The 16,174-nt window shown below is 43.6% G+C and overlaps 1 protein-coding gene across 1 annotated transcript; it reads left to right on the top strand.

Moving 5' to 3' along the window:
• The first annotated feature begins 108 nt into the window (after positions 1 to 108).
• LOC120673949 (probable methyltransferase PMT19) lies at positions 109 to 16,066 on the top strand. The gene is made up of 6 exons (XM_039954994.1): positions 109 to 830; positions 947 to 1,157; positions 13,783 to 14,071; positions 14,681 to 15,067; positions 15,164 to 15,241; positions 15,409 to 16,066. The coding sequence occupies exons 1-6, from the start codon at positions 174 to 176 to the stop codon at positions 15,620 to 15,622; spliced, it is 1,836 nt and encodes a 611-aa protein (XP_039810928.1). The 5' UTR covers positions 109 to 173; the 3' UTR covers positions 15,623 to 16,066.
• The last annotated feature ends 108 nt before the right edge of the window (positions 16,067 to 16,174 follow it).

Genomic DNA, 16,174 nt, shown 5'->3' with positions numbered 1-16,174 from the left:
CCCATCGGCGGGGCCCCGCGCGGCAGTAACCGCTCGCTCCCCTGCCTCCTCGTGCCTCTTCAAATACGAACACACGGCGGCCCCGGCGCCACCACTCCACTCTCCGCCGCACGCGCTCACTTGGAGCATCCGATACTCGGCCAGGCCAGTGATACGCGGCGTTGGCGGCCGCCATGCCGCTCTCGTTGCCGTCTTCGGCCGCCGTGGTCGCGGCGCTGCCGCGGGCGCTCTCGCTCTCGGCCGCGGCCGTCGCGGCGGCCACCACGTCCCTCCTCCTCATCTCCGCCGTCGTCTCCCGCTCCCACCACGTCGCCTCATCCTCCTCATCACTGCCGCTCCCCCCGTCCGCCAGCGCGTCCACAACCGCCTCCCAAGCCCCGGCGCCCGCGCTGGACCCCGAGCACCACCACCCCCCGCCGCCCCCGCCCGTTCCCCCGTGCCCGCCCAACGCCACCCACCTCGTCCCCTGCCACGAGCCCCCCTCCGGAGAGCGCCACTGCCCCCCGCGCCCTCCGCCTCTTCCGCACCCGCCCAAGGACCCGCCGCCGCACCCGCCCCCGCCCCCGCCGCAGTGCCGCGTCCCGCCGCCGGCCGGGTACCGCCCGCCCCCGCCGTGGCCCGTGCGGCGTGAGCGCGCGCGGTACGCGAACGTGGAGCTTCCGCTGCTGCCCTCGGCCAAGGTGGCGGCTGGCCAGGACCCCGTCCGCGGTGGTGGGGAGTGGCTGGTGTTCAACAAGGGCAAGGAGTTGCGGAATTACGTCGACCAGCTGGCGCGCGTGGTGCCGCTCCGCGGCGGTGTGGTACGCACGGCTCTGGACATTGGCTGCGGAGTGAGTGCTTGCATCAGAGCGTTTCCTTTTCGCATCTGAGACGCTGCTCGATTGAAGAGTGGATTGTAACTGTTTGATTGTGATGTTTTCTCTCTGTTCATGTGAGTCGCTGAAAGGTTGCGAGCTTTGGGGACTACCTGCTGAACTATGGCATACTGACCATGTCCATTGCTCCGAAGAGTAGATATGGAGCACAAGTGCAGCTTGCGTTGGAGCGTGGACTGCCTGCGATGATCGGAGTGCTTGTCGCTCAGAGGCTACCATATCCATCGAGGTCCTTTGACATGGTGCACTGCGCGGATTGCCTTGTTCCATGGACTGCTCATGGTAGGACATGCAAGATATCATGCTATTCCTGACAAAGCATACTTCCCATGGTGTCTAGTTTATTATCATATCAGTAATTTTCTTCAAAGCGAAACTCCTATTGGTGAATGTTGACGTCAGGGAACACTGAACAGAACAGCTCCTAGTACGTCCATGTCACTAATAAAGTTTTGTGGTGGAGTGATTGTGACAGACCCGCCGAGTTAAAACGCTTAATTAAGCGTAACCGCCGTCATCTGGCGCATTAGCTTAATTAAGTGTAACTTGACAGGCTGCTTCCAACCCACAGGCCGACCGAAACACACCAGAAGTCTCGCACGAAGGCGAGCGCAGAAGGTACCAACACTATACAATCTTACAAAAATAGCAAACTAAATTAAGACTTTTACAAAGCAGCTTAAATTTAAAATTTACAAATGAAATGATAGCAGTGGACGAGAATCTAACTTACAGAGCATTTTTACACGAAAATAAACATAACGAACTAAATAAGCCGAGGACTACCGAGACGGGAGGACGAGGCGCCACATCGAGCCCACCGATGTGAGACCTAGTTAGCTTCTATGCCTGAAACAGGGTAAACAACAAACCCTGAGTATACTAATACTCAGCAAGACTTACCCGACCAGTGGGTATAACTTAGCCCACATACCTAGACATGCAAGGCATTTGGCTGGTGGTTATTTTGCAGAAAAAGCTTCTAAAAGTGGGTCCTTAATTTCAATATTTTAGCTCCAAATTTCCATATGCTTAAACCATCAACTAGTATTTGCACCTTCTAAGCAACCATAGCAAACATTGAAATATTAAATCAAGATAATTAATTCCTAACCATCATTTAAATTCCATATAGCATCACTACGATGTGGTGCTGTGATCAAGGTGCTCATATCCGAGATGCGACGTACGGCGGATCGATCCGATTTACCCTTGCAAGGTGGACCTAACCAACACGGCGCGTATAGGCCCCGTCGGACCCCACGCACCAACCATTCCCCTCCCCACCTCGAACTACAGGACCGCCCCACCATCATATGGTCAGCCGAGCTCAACGTGAGACCACCAAAAATAAACATGCATCCCCATTTCTCCGCGACTACTCGACTACCCCAGGAGGTGAGTTGAAGTCCTGTACTTTCGAAGCAAAGCAGTACTAGGCTTACCGGTTTCGACTACCTCCTACTCCCGGCATGCGGTTAGTACAATTCAAACTCGATCACAGGGCCAGGCAACGAACGGTCCTTAACCGACACAGGCGGGGCTAACCTCTCCCCGCCCGGTCTCCAACTTCCTTTCCTTCTTTATCTAATTTAACATTCCGTAATTTTTGATTGACTAAATGCCCTATATCTCGCGAGTGACCCGAAAATCACTCGACTTCTACCGAGTTCTCTTAAGCATAGCATTTCTATCGTCTTCTATATACTAGTATAACTCGAGGAAACCTAGGGATCATGCAACTAGGGTTCCAAACAATTCCTGAACCTAATGCACAAGTAATAGAAACATAATTATAGGTGTCATAATTTGAAATAAAAGGATGTGCACCGGGGCTTGCCTGAGGGTAACACTAAGTTAGTGTTAAAGCTATCCAGGCCTTGGGCCCTTCCAACCTTGGGCCGGGTCTTCGGTTGCTTCTTAGGGCCATTCCTTCTTCTGGAGATATCCGCCAAACACCGTCTTGTGGTTCGACTCCACACCGCGTGCTTCACGTCCACACGTCGTACATCTAGCGTACCTAAATGAGGTGCAACAATGCATATGTATGAATGCATGGATAATGCAATAAAGAGTGGAGCAATACAAGCACAAGGTTGATATTGTCTAACTATAAACAACTACACCGGCAGAGGTTAATTAAACCTTACATAAGTCTACACAAAGTTAACCCAACTGGTTTTGTATTTTTTTTAGAATTCTCCTAACTCCAACTATGCATTTTTAAACTATAAAAGTATTTTATCTAGCACCATTAAAATTACATGTAAAAATTGTCAAACAACACACTTTATAGTTCTATCCTACCGAGCATGGAAATATAAAGCTAATAAACCTAGTTTTACATCCACCACCGTTCAAATTCGAGACCAAAAATCCGGAGTATCCGGGAATATACCCGGAGTATCTGGGACAACATTTTTCCGGAGTATCCGGGCACCTTCTCGGAGTATCCGGACTCCCAAATCCGGAGTTTCCGGGCCTATACCCGGAGTTTCCCCCGGAGTGTTCAAAAACCCGGAGTTTCCGGGCTTATACCCGGAGTCTCCGGGCTTGACAGCATTTTCGCCCCAAAAACTGAAATCTTAATTTATGCCAAAACCATCCCACCAAAATCAAAACCCTTTTAGATCCTAGTTGAGGGATGCATATAGAGTTGATTGACCAAAAGGAATCACTTAAAACCTCTTAGAAACATAGATCGGGGCGGCACAAGTTAAATACCTAAGATGAGATTTTCTTGCTCAAAGAACTTGAAATCCAAGGTTCTCTTGGAAGGAGCTCATGGGGAGTAAGGTTATCCACGCCGATTGAAGCTTCCTCAGCCTTGAAATCAAGTTTAGATGGGGGATTTGCACCCTAGGGCCTCATGGAGGGGGAGAGCTTGTGAGGGAGAGGGAGAGTTCATGAGGGAGAGGGAGAGAGTGCACGTGAGGGGGGGAGGGAGAGAGTGTGAGCTGTGAGGGAGAGAGAGAAAGGGTGAGATCCCTATTTAATGATTGTGTGGCCTAGAGGACAAAAATTACATGAACTAGGAACTCCATGTCCGGAGTATCCGGGCAAATTCCCGGAGTATCCGGGGTGTTACAATCCTACCCCCTTAAAGAAATCTCGTCCCGAGATTTAAAGGGAAAGCAAAGGTCGAGAATTGACCTCTAGAAACTGTGTAAGATTCATGAGAGTTGGACATTTTAAAAGAAAACAAGGATATACTTGGAAGAAGGAATAACGCTCAAGGGCACTTGTACCAGGTCAAACAAGGAACCGAACAACGGTTAAGCGGCACCAAGAAAACATAACAGGTTAGTGCAAGTAGAATACACGAAGAGACTCTCAATGGAAATTGATTAGAACGGATTAAATCAAGGATGTTTTTGAAATGATCGAATTCTCTTGAGTTGGGAACAGGAATCATTAGTGTCAGGGAAAGTTTTTGCTCAAGTCCATTCTCGCTCAAGTTGTTTATTATTTTTAAGTTGCATGATGCAAGATGCTATGCAAGTTAGTGGACTTTATAAACTCCCATGTAAAACACCCCATTCGCATTTTTACTCCCCCAAGGGCCTACCCCCTTAAAGAACAAAGGTAGAGGAAAAACGATTCCAACATTGCACAAAGAAGTGTCGATGTAGTTTCATCCACACGCACTTAAGCACCAGCGCGCACCCAGTGGCACAATCGCGTGGCGGCTGCACACGCGAGGCCCTAGATCCCGTCGCGGCACTATAGGGCGTGGGACAAATCTCCACCATGTAAGAACCAATAAAAAAACCCGAATAACACGATTGGATACAAAGAGATTAGAGAGCAGCCAGAAAATACATTCAAAGGCATATAATCCACATGGTCAGCCCAACTACCACTAATTTTTTTTTCTCCTAATTTTGCATGTCCCAACAATGCAATCTGATGTGATGCTATAGCGTGGTTGCCATGCAACAAATATGGGACCCTTTTAGTGCGGGATGACTATTCTGAATGTGATCAAGTTTCTAATTTATTTATATTTATTTGAGCAAGAATGCAAGCGAAAGCGCTTTAGGTATAGGAATCAAGGCGATTTAGGAATAACAAATACTCATACTAGAAGAACGGCATGGTGGTTTTAGTAATCAAGAATGACCAGGATGCTTTGATGCATTTGAACGAATGATCTAGGGACAAGGATGTACGATATCAGTTTAACATTGACCAAATAGTGGAAAACTTCAATGTTTGGATAAAAATAGAATGATCATGGAACGACAGATAGGACATGGTTAGCTGATTATGGTGGAGAAAGGTATATCAAGAAAAACGACCAATAGTTTTATTTAAGACTAACATCCTTATTTTGATTCTCAAGACAACAAGATTTAATAATTCGTACATCCTAAATGGTGAACACAAAATCTCTCATATTTAGGGGGGTGTATCTAAACGGCTCAAACTTTGGTATTCGAAGTTCAGTCAAACTCAACGGTTTATTTTGTTTAACTTTGCTTTACTTGAGTAATACCTATGTTCAAATTCCAAATTTCTCGATGGTTTTATAAGAGACATAGGTCAAGTCATATACTGTTAACAATTTTAAAATATCGTCCGTAATTAGATGGAGATGGTTCTATATACATATATATATATATATTTCATCAGGAACTAGATTCACTTTTCCTTTTCCTGAGTCAACTACCTTCAAGATGAAAATTTGCATAAATTAGAATATCATAAGTAATACACAAATTTGAGTCAACTTTCCTAAACTGCGATTCCAAGCTAACGTAGAAAAGCTTTAAGTTTTCTTAACAGCTATACAAAAACAGAGTTCAACCACATTAACCATAAACCAAATTTCATTTCTAAACTTGACTGGCATAGACTATGAACCGACTTCTCCTAGTATTGAGAATTTGATGAAAAGCGATGCAGTAATATGTGAGGAAATTTATATAGACATGACACACAAAGCAAAACAAATGTATGACATGATACATGGATGACATGCACGTCCTCACAAAAGAAACATATTTTTGCCAATCCAACTATGGCAATATACGGATATTCTTCGGTGGCACAATACGTACTCTCCCTATATTCTAGCCGTTTACTATTACTCTTTCCTATGTAAACGGGGTTAGTGTACCTGCAGAACAATTACAATATATATATTCATAACTACTACATGGCTAGAAGTTAGTTGATAATATATTATTATATATATAGCCACCTGACATATCCTATGCTACGTAGGGCTTACGATCTAATCTCTCCTAATCCCTTAATCGCAAATCAATGTAGATTTCTGAAATTTTTTTTGTCTTGAAAACACCAAAATAATATTGCTGGTACCCCCTGGTGCATTTCAGCTCTGATACCAGCTGTGACAGACCCGCCGAGTTAAAACGCTTAATTAAGCGTAACCGCCGTCATCTGGCGCATTAGCTTAATTAAGTGTAACTTGACAGGCTGCTTCCAACCCACAGGCCGACCGAAACACACCAGAAGTCTCGCACGAAGGCGAGCGCAGAAGGTACCAACACTATACAATCTTACAAAAATAGCAAACTAAATTAAGACTTTTACAAAGCAGCTTAAATTTAAAATTTACAAATGAAATGATAGCAGTGGACGAGAATCTAACTTACAGAGCATTTTTACACGAAAATAAACATAACGAACTAAATAAGCCGAGGACTACCGAGACGGGAGGACGAGGCGCCACATCGAGCCCACCGATGTGAGACCTAGTTAGCTTCTATGCCTGAAACAGGGTAAACAACAAACCCTGAGTATACTAATACTCAGCAAGACTTACCCGACCAGTGGGTATAACTTAGCCCACATACCTAGACATGCAAGGCATTTGGCTGGTGGTTATTTTGCAGAAAAAGCTTCTAAAAGTGGGTCCTTAATTTCAATATTTTAGCTCCAAATTTCCATATGCTTAAACCATCAACTAGTATTTGCACCTTCTAAGCAACCATAGCAAACATTGAAATATTAAATCAAGATAATTAATTCCTAACCATCATTTAAATTCCATATAGCATCACTACGATGTGGTGCTGTGATCAAGGTGCTCATATCCGAGATGCGACGTACGACGGATCGATCCGATTTACCCTTGCAAGGTGGACCTAACCAACACGGCGCGTATAGGCCCCGTCGGACCCCACGCACCAACCATTCCCCTCCCCACCTCGAACTACAGGACCGCCCCACCATCATATGGTCAGCCGAGCTCAACGTGAGACCACCAAAAATAAACATGCATCCCCATTTCTCCGCGACTACTCGACTACCCCAGGAGGTGAGTTGAAGTCCTGTACTTTCGAAGCAAAGCAGTACTAGGCTTACCGGTTTCGACTACCTCCTACTCCCGGCATGCGGTTAGTACAATTCAAACTCGATCACAGGGCCAGGCAACGAACGGTCCTTAACCGACACAGGCGGGGCTAACCTCTCCCCGCCCGGTCTCCAACTTCCTTTCCTTCTTTATCTAATTTAACATTCCGTAATTTTTGATTGACTAAATGCCCTATATCTCGCGAGTGACCCGAAAATCACTCGACTTCTACCGAGTTCTCTTAAGCATAGCATTTCTATCGTCTTCTATATACTAGTATAACTCGAGGAAACCTAGGGATCATGCAACTAGGGTTCCAAACAATTCCTGAACCTAATGCACAAGTAATAGAAACATAATTATAGGTGTCATAATTTGAAATAAAAGGATGTGCACCGGGGCTTGCCTGAGGGTAACACTAAGTTAGTGTTAAAGCTATCCAGGCCTTGGGCCCTTCCAACCTTGGGCCGGGTCTTCGGTTGCTTCTTAGGGCCATTCCTTCTTCTGGAGATATCCGCCAAACACCGTCTTGTGGTTCGACTCCACACCGCGTGCTTCACGTCCACACGTCGTACATCTAGCGTACCTAAATGAGGTGCAACAATGCATATGTATGAATGCATGGATAATGCAATAAAGAGTGGAGCAATACAAGCACAAGGTTGATATTGTCTAACTATAAACAACTACACCGGCAGAGGTTAATTAAACCTTACATAAGTCTACACAAAGTTAACCCAACTGGTTTTGTATTTTTTTTAGAATTCTCCTAACTCCAACTATGCATTTTTAAACTATAAAAGTATTTTATCTAGCACCATTAAAATTACATGTAAAAATTGTCAAACAACACACTTTATAGTTCTATCCTACCGAGCATGGAAATATAAAGCTAATAAACCTAGTTTTACATCCACCACCGTTCAAATTCGAGACCAAAAATCCGGAGTATCCGGGAATATACCCGGAGTATCTGGGACAACATTTTTCCGGAGTATCCGGGCACCTTCTCGGAGTATCCGGACTCCCAAATCCGGAGTTTCCGGGCCTATACCCGGAGTTTCCCCCGGAGTGTTCAAAAACCCGGAGTTTCCGGGCTTATACCCGGAGTCTCCGGGCTTGACAGCATTTTCGCCCCAAAAACTGAAATCTTAATTTATGCCAAAACCATCCCACCAAAATCAAAACCCTTTTAGATCCTAGTTGAGGGATGCATATAGAGTTGATTGACCAAAAGGAATCACTTAAAACCTCTTAGAAACATAGATCGGGGCGGCACAAGTTAAATACCTAAGATGAGATTTTCTTGCTCAAAGAACTTGAAATCCAAGGTTCTCTTGGAAGGAGCTCATGGGGAGTAAGGTTATCCACGCCGATTGAAGCTTCCTCAGCCTTGAAATCAAGTTTAGATGGGGGATTTGCACCCTAGGGCCTCATGGAGGGGGAGAGCTTGTGAGGGAGAGGGAGAGTTCATGAGGGAGAGGGAGAGAGTGCACGTGAGGGGGGGAGGGAGAGAGTGTGAGCTGTGAGGGAGAGAGAGAAAGGGTGAGATCCCTATTTAATGATTGTGTGGCCTAGAGGACAAAAATTACATGAACTAGGAACTCCATGTCCGGAGTATCCGGGCAAATTCCCGGAGTATCCGGGGTGTTACAATCCTACCCCCTTAAAGAAATCTCGTCCCGAGATTTAAAGGGAAAGCAAAGGTCGAGAATTGACCTCTAGAAACTGTGTAAGATTCATGAGAGTTGGACATTTTAAAAGAAAACAAGGATATACTTGGAAGAAGGAATAACGCTCAAGGGCACTTGTACCAGGTCAAACAAGGAACCGAACAACGGTTAAGCGGCACCAAGAAAACATAACAGGTTAGTGCAAGTAGAATACACGAAGAGACTCTCAATGGAAATTGATTAGAACGGATTAAATCAAGGATGTTTTTGAAATGATCGAATTCTCTTGAGTTGGGAACAGGAATCATTAGTGTCAGGGAAAGTTTTTGCTCAAGTCCATTCTCGCTCAAGTTGTTTATTATTTTTAAGTTGCATGATGCAAGATGCTATGCAAGTTAGTGGACTTTATAAACTCCCATGTAAAACACCCCATTCGCATTTTTACTCCCCCAAGGGCCTACCCCCTTAAAGAACAAAGGTAGAGGAAAAACGATTCCAACATTGCACAAAGAAGTGTCGATGTAGTTTCATCCACACGCACTTAAGCACCAGCGCGCACCCAGTGGCACAATCGCGTGGCGGCTGCACACGCGAGGCCCTAGATCCCGTCGCGGCACTATAGGGCGTGGGACAAATCTCCACCATGTAAGAACCAATAAAAAAACCCGAATAACACGATTGGATACAAAGAGATTAGAGAGCAGCCAGAAAATACATTCAAAGGCATATAATCCACATGGTCAGCCCAACTACCACTAATTTTTTTTTCTCCTAATTTTGCATGTCCCAACAATGCAATCTGATGTGATGCTATAGCGTGGTTGCCATGCAACAAATATGGGACCCTTTTAGTGCGGGATGACTATTCTGAATGTGATCAAGTTTCTAATTTATTTATATTTATTTGAGCAAGAATGCAAGCGAAAGCGCTTTAGGTATAGGAATCAAGGCGATTTAGGAATAACAAATACTCATACTAGAAGAACGGCATGGTGGTTTTAGTAATCAAGAATGACCAGGATGCTTTGATGCATTTGAACGAATGATCTAGGGACAAGGATGTACGATATCAGTTTAACATTGACCAAATAGTGGAAAACTTCAATGTTTGGATAAAAATAGAATGATCATGGAACGACAGATAGGACATGGTTAGCTGATTATGGTGGAGAAAGGTATATCAAGAAAAACGACCAATAGTTTTATTTAAGACTAACATCCTTATTTTGATTCTCAAGACAACAAGATTTAATAATTCGTACATCCTAAATGGTGAACACAAAATCTCTCATATTTAGGGGGGTGTATCTAAACGGCTCAAACTTTGGTATTCGAAGTTCAGTCAAACTCAACGGTTTATTTTGTTTAACTTTGCTTTACTTGAGTAATACCTATGTTCAAATTCCAAATTTCTCGATGGTTTTATAAGAGACATAGGTCAAGTCATATACTGTTAACAATTTTAAAATATCGTCCGTAATTAGATGGAGATGGTTCTATATACATATATATATATATATTTCATCAGGAACTAGATTCACTTTTCCTTTTCCTGAGTCAACTACCTTCAAGATGAAAATTTGCATAAATTAGAATATCATAAGTAATACACAAATTTGAGTCAACTTTCCTAAACTGCGATTCCAAGCTAACGTAGAAAAGCTTTAAGTTTTCTTAACAGCTATACAAAAACAGAGTTCAACCACATTAACCATAAACCAAATTTCATTTCTAAACTTGACTGGCATAGACTATGAACCGACTTCTCCTAGTATTGAGAATTTGATGAAAAGCGATGCAGTAATATGTGAGGAAATTTATATAGACATGACACACAAAGCAAAACAAATGTATGACATGATACATGGATGACATGCACGTCCTCACAAAAGAAACATATTTTTGCCAATCCAACTATGGCAATATACGGATATTCTTCGGTGGCACAATACGTACTCTCCCTATATTCTAGCCGTTTACTATTACTCTTTCCTATGTAAACGGGGTTAGTGTACCTGCAGAACAATTACAATATATATATTCATAACTACTACATGGCTAGAAGTTAGTTGATAATATATTATTATATATATAGCCACCTGACATATCCTATGCTACGTAGGGCTTACGATCTAATCTCTCCTAATCCCTTAATCGCAAATCAATGTAGATTTCTGAAATTTTTTTTGTCTTGAAAACACCAAAATAATATTGCTGGTACCCCCTGGTGCATTTCAGCTCTGATACCAGCTGTGACAGACCCGCCGAGTTAAAACGCTTAATTAAGCGTAACCGTCGTCATCTGGCGCATTAGCTTAATTAAGTGTAACTTGACAGGCTGCTTCCAACCCACAGGCCGACCGAAACACACCAGAAGTCTCGCACGAAGGCGAGCGCAGAAGGTACCAACACTATACAATCTTACAAAAATAGCAAACTAAATTAAGACTTTTACAAAGCAGCTTAAATTTAAAATTTACAAATGAAATGATAGCAGTGGACGAGAATCTAACTTACAGAGCATTTTTACACGAAAATAAACATAACGAACTAAATAAGCCGAGGACTACCGAGACGGGAGGACGAGGCGCCACATCGAGCCCACCGATGTGAGACCTAGTTAGCTTCTATGCCTGAAACAGGGTAAACAACAAACCCTGAGTATACTAATACTCAGCAAGACTTACCCGACCAGTGGGTATAACTTAGCCCACATACCTAGACATGCAAGGCATTTGGCTGGTGGTTATTTTGCAGAAAAAGCTTCTAAAAGTGGGTCCTTAATTTCAATATTTTAGCTCCAAATTTCCATATGCTTAAACCATCAACTAGTATTTGCACCTTCTAAGCAACCATAGCAAACATTGAAATATTAAATCAAGATAATTAATTCCTAACCATCATTTAAATTCCATATAGCATCACTACGATGTGGTGCTGTGATCAAGGTGCTCATATCCGAGATGCGACGTACGACGGATCGATCCGATTTACCCTTGCAAGGTGGACCTAACCAACACGGCGCGTATAGGCCCCGTCGGACCCCACGCACCAACCATTCCCCTCCCCACCTCGAACTACAGGACCGCCCCACCATCATATGGTCAGCCGAGCTCAACGTGAGACCACCAAAAATAAACATGCATCCCCATTTCTCCGCGACTACTCGACTACCCCAGGAGGTGAGTTGAAGTCCTGTACTTTCGAAGCAAAGCAGTACTAGGCTTACCGGTTTCGACTACCTCCTACTCCCGGCATGCGGTTAGTACAATTCAAACTCGATCACAGGGCCAGGCAACGAACGGTCCTTAACCGACACAGGCGGGGCTAACCTCTCCCCGCCCGGTCTCCAACTTCCTTTCCTTCTTTATCTAATTTAACATTCCGTAATTTTTGATTGACTAAATGCCCTATATCTCGCGAGTGACCCGAAAATCACTCGACTTCTACCGAGTTCTCTTAAGCATAGCATTTCTATCGTCTTCTATATACTAGTATAACTCGAGGAAACCTAGGGATCATGCAACTAGGGTTCCAAACAATTCCTGAACCTAATGCACAAGTAATAGAAACATAATTATAGGTGTCATAATTTGAAATAAAAGGATGTGCACCGGGGCTTGCCTGAGGGTAACACTAAGTTAGTGTTAAAGCTATCCAGGCCTTGGGCCCTTCCAACCTTGGGCCGGGTCTTCGGTTGCTTCTTAGGGCCATTCCTTCTTCTGGAGATATCCGCCAAACACCGTCTTGTGGTTCGACTCCACACCGCGTGCTTCACGTCCACACGTCGTACATCTAGCGTACCTAAATGAGGTGCAACAATGCATATGTATGAATGCATGGATAATGCAATAAAGAGTGGAGCAATACAAGCACAAGGTTGATATTGTCTAACTATAAACAACTACACCGGCAGAGGTTAATTAAACCTTACATAAGTCTACACAAAGTTAACCCAACTGGTTTTGTATTTTTTTTAGAATTCTCCTAACTCCAACTATGCATTTTTAAACTATAAAAGTATTTTATCTAGCACCATTAAAATTACATGTAAAAATTGTCAAACAACACACTTTATAGTTCTATCCTACCGAGCATGGAAATATAAAGCTAATAAACCTAGTTTTACATCCACCACCGTTCAAATTCGAGACCAAAAATCCGGAGTATCCGGGAATATACCCGGAGTATCTGGGACAACATTTTTCCGGAGTATCCGGGCACCTTCTCGGAGTATCCGGACTCCCAAATCCGGAGTTTCCGGGCCTATACCCGGAGTTTCCCCCGGAGTGTTCAAAAACCCGGAGTTTCCGGGCTTATACCCGGAGTCTCCGGGCTTGACAGCATTTTCGCCCCAAAAACTGAAATCTTAATTTATGCCAAAACCATCCCACCAAAATCAAAACCCTTTTAGATCCTAGTTGAGGGATGCATATAGAGTTGATTGACCAAAAGGAATCACTTAAAACCTCTTAGAAACATAGATCGGGGCGGCACAAGTTAAATACCTAAGATGAGATTTTCTTGCTCAAAGAACTTGAAATCCAAGGTTCTCTTGGAAGGAGCTCATGGGGAGTAAGGTTATCCACGCCGATTGAAGCTTCCTCAGCCTTGAAATCAAGTTTAGATGGGGGATTTGCACCCTAGGGCCTCATGGAGGGGGAGAGCTTGTGAGGGAGAGGGAGAGTTCATGAGGGAGAGGGAGAGAGTGCACGTGAGGGGGGGAGGGAGAGAGTGTGAGCTGTGAGGGAGAGAGAGAAAGGGTGAGATCCCTATTTAATGATTGTGTGGCCTAGAGGACAAAAATTACATGAACTAGGAACTCCATGTCCGGAGTATCCGGGCAAATTCCCGGAGTATCCGGGGTGTTACAGTGATCTTGTTCTCATTCACCTATAGCTGATTCCAGATGGGCTCTATATGCTTGAAATTGACCGCCTTCTCCAACCCGGTGGCTATTGGGTTTTCTCCAGGCCACCCATCGGCTGGAAATCTGGATACAATATTTCAAATCAAGCGACCGAAGACAAGGATAAGCAATTAACTATGGATGATATCGCGAATAAGCTTCATTGGACAAAGCTGTCAGAGAAGGGCACGATTACTGTTTGGAGAAAGCCTACTTTTCATCTCCACTGTGACCAATCAAAGCTCTTAGGATCATCGCCACTCTGTAGAGAAGACCCAGATAGTGTTTGGTAAGGTTATCATTGTCTCTTTGCATTTCCGGCCAATTGCAATGAAACAGAGTAATGCAATGGTTGTCGTTGCATTTGAAAGTTGAGGGGTTGAACATGCACTCAAATTGAAATAGAATGCAAAAAGGTGCAATGTTATTGCCTTATCAACAATGGCACCACCTCATCCTTTTTTTTTTGGCTTCATGGTATCCTTGTGATATGTGAACATGACTTTGGTGCAAAATAATTAGTTGTTTTCATGGTTTCTTCTAAAGTTTTCCTTGCAGTACAAACTTATTTAAAATCACATCATCATCTGCATATCTTCTGTTCTGATTTCTGAACTTCATGTGCAACTGTAAAGTTTATTTAGTCAAATGCAGTTCCAGGAATATTTTGTGAGAGTTAAGAGTACAGATAATACAAAATTAACACGAGTACAATACTACAATAAGCCACATCCAACTAAGTACGCCGGTACAGTACAACACCATTGTGTTCCAAGGACTTGCTGCCAAACTGGGAGAAAAGCACTTTTGTGTTCCAAGGACTCTTCCATTGAAGTTTCAGTCATTAAATTCTTCCAACATGAAAGTTTCATTAAAGATAAGTTTTATTACATTGCAGGTATGTGAATATTTCAATGTGTATAACATGCATTACAAGGGCTGAACATGCTAATGGTTGTGCTGATGGTGCCATGGAAAAGTGGCCTAAAAGACTTGATGCAGTGCCACCAAGGATAGCCAGTGGGGAAATGAAGTTGTCCATTCAGACATATAAGCAGGACAGTTTGATTTGGGAGAAAAGGGTTAATTTCTATGTAACGTATCTAAAATATTTATCAAATGGAACATACAGAAATGTTATGGACATGAGTGCTGGTTTTGGTGGCTTTGCTGCTGCTATGTCCAAGTATCCAGTTTGGGTCATGAATGTCATTCCTACTAATGTAACAGAAAATACTCTTGGTGCCATCTATGAGCGTGGACTGATTGGAACATACACAGACTGGTAATCTCAATGAAAACCTCTTTTTTCTAGAAATAAATTATGCAGTATGATATGAATAGGAATAACTCACCATCTTGATTTAAATATATTTTTCAGGTGTGAGGCCTTCTCTACTTATCCACGGACATACGATCTAATACATGCCAATGGAATCTTCAGTTCACATATTCACAAGTAAGTACCCACTGACTCCTAATGATTTGCCATGTTCAAGCTTCTGCACGAGAAAAGAAAGGCATAGAATGCTTTCGCAAAGCACATGGACAGTTCTAGTATTACATACCAGGCACTTAAATTGATTCTAGCTTAGTTCTCCCTCCTGACACCAAAGCTATTTTCAGATGTGGGATTATTGACATTCTCGTTGAGATGGACCGCATTCTCCGGCCAGGGGGCGCTGCTATAGTTCGGGACAGAGCTGATGTTGTTCTGAAAGTTAAGAAGGATGCTGACCGTCTACAATGGCATAGCCGAATCGTAGACACTGAAAATGGCCCCCTGGATCCTGAGAAGCTTCTCATCGTGGACAATTCCCTCCCACTACCAGGGAGCTAAGTGAGCAGCGAGAACCAGGGTCAGCAAGCCCTTGATGTTCATGACAGCGAGTTCTAGGTCTTATCATGTTACAAGAAAAGTGGGCTGAGATCTCACTGCCTGTACAAAAGAAGAGTATAAAGACGACTAAGGTGTTGTTACCTGTACAGATGAAGGGTATAAGGCTATTCTACAGTCAGAGATGCAAAACTACAGGTCCACATATGTCCAGTTCAATATATTTGAACCACTGACTCCACTGGGCGTGCTTTCTTCGTTCCAATATGCAGCCTGATTTTCCGAAGCTCTGACGATTTGCTGTGCATCTGGAATCAATCAATCTGGACCCTGTACATATGCCTGTATTGACTGTACATGTGTATAGCAGCTGTACATATCTTGTGAGCGGTGATGTACATTGCGACTGGACTATGAGAGAGGAGTTAGACTATTCTGCTTTTTGAATTAGCCTTGGTTTGGTCGCTAAGCAATCTACAGGTTGTACTGCACCGCGTAGAAAGGGAGTAGGAAGAGTACCTGTATCTGGTTTATCGGGGACGCGCCGAAGACGCT

The sequence above is a fragment of the Panicum virgatum genome, chromosome 5N (genome assembly GCF_016808335.1).
Source record: "Panicum virgatum strain AP13 chromosome 5N, P.virgatum_v5, whole genome shotgun sequence".
NCBI lineage: Eukaryota > Viridiplantae > Streptophyta > Magnoliopsida > Poales > Poaceae > Panicum > Panicum virgatum.
This window is presented reverse-complemented; position numbering and strand designations above follow the sequence as displayed.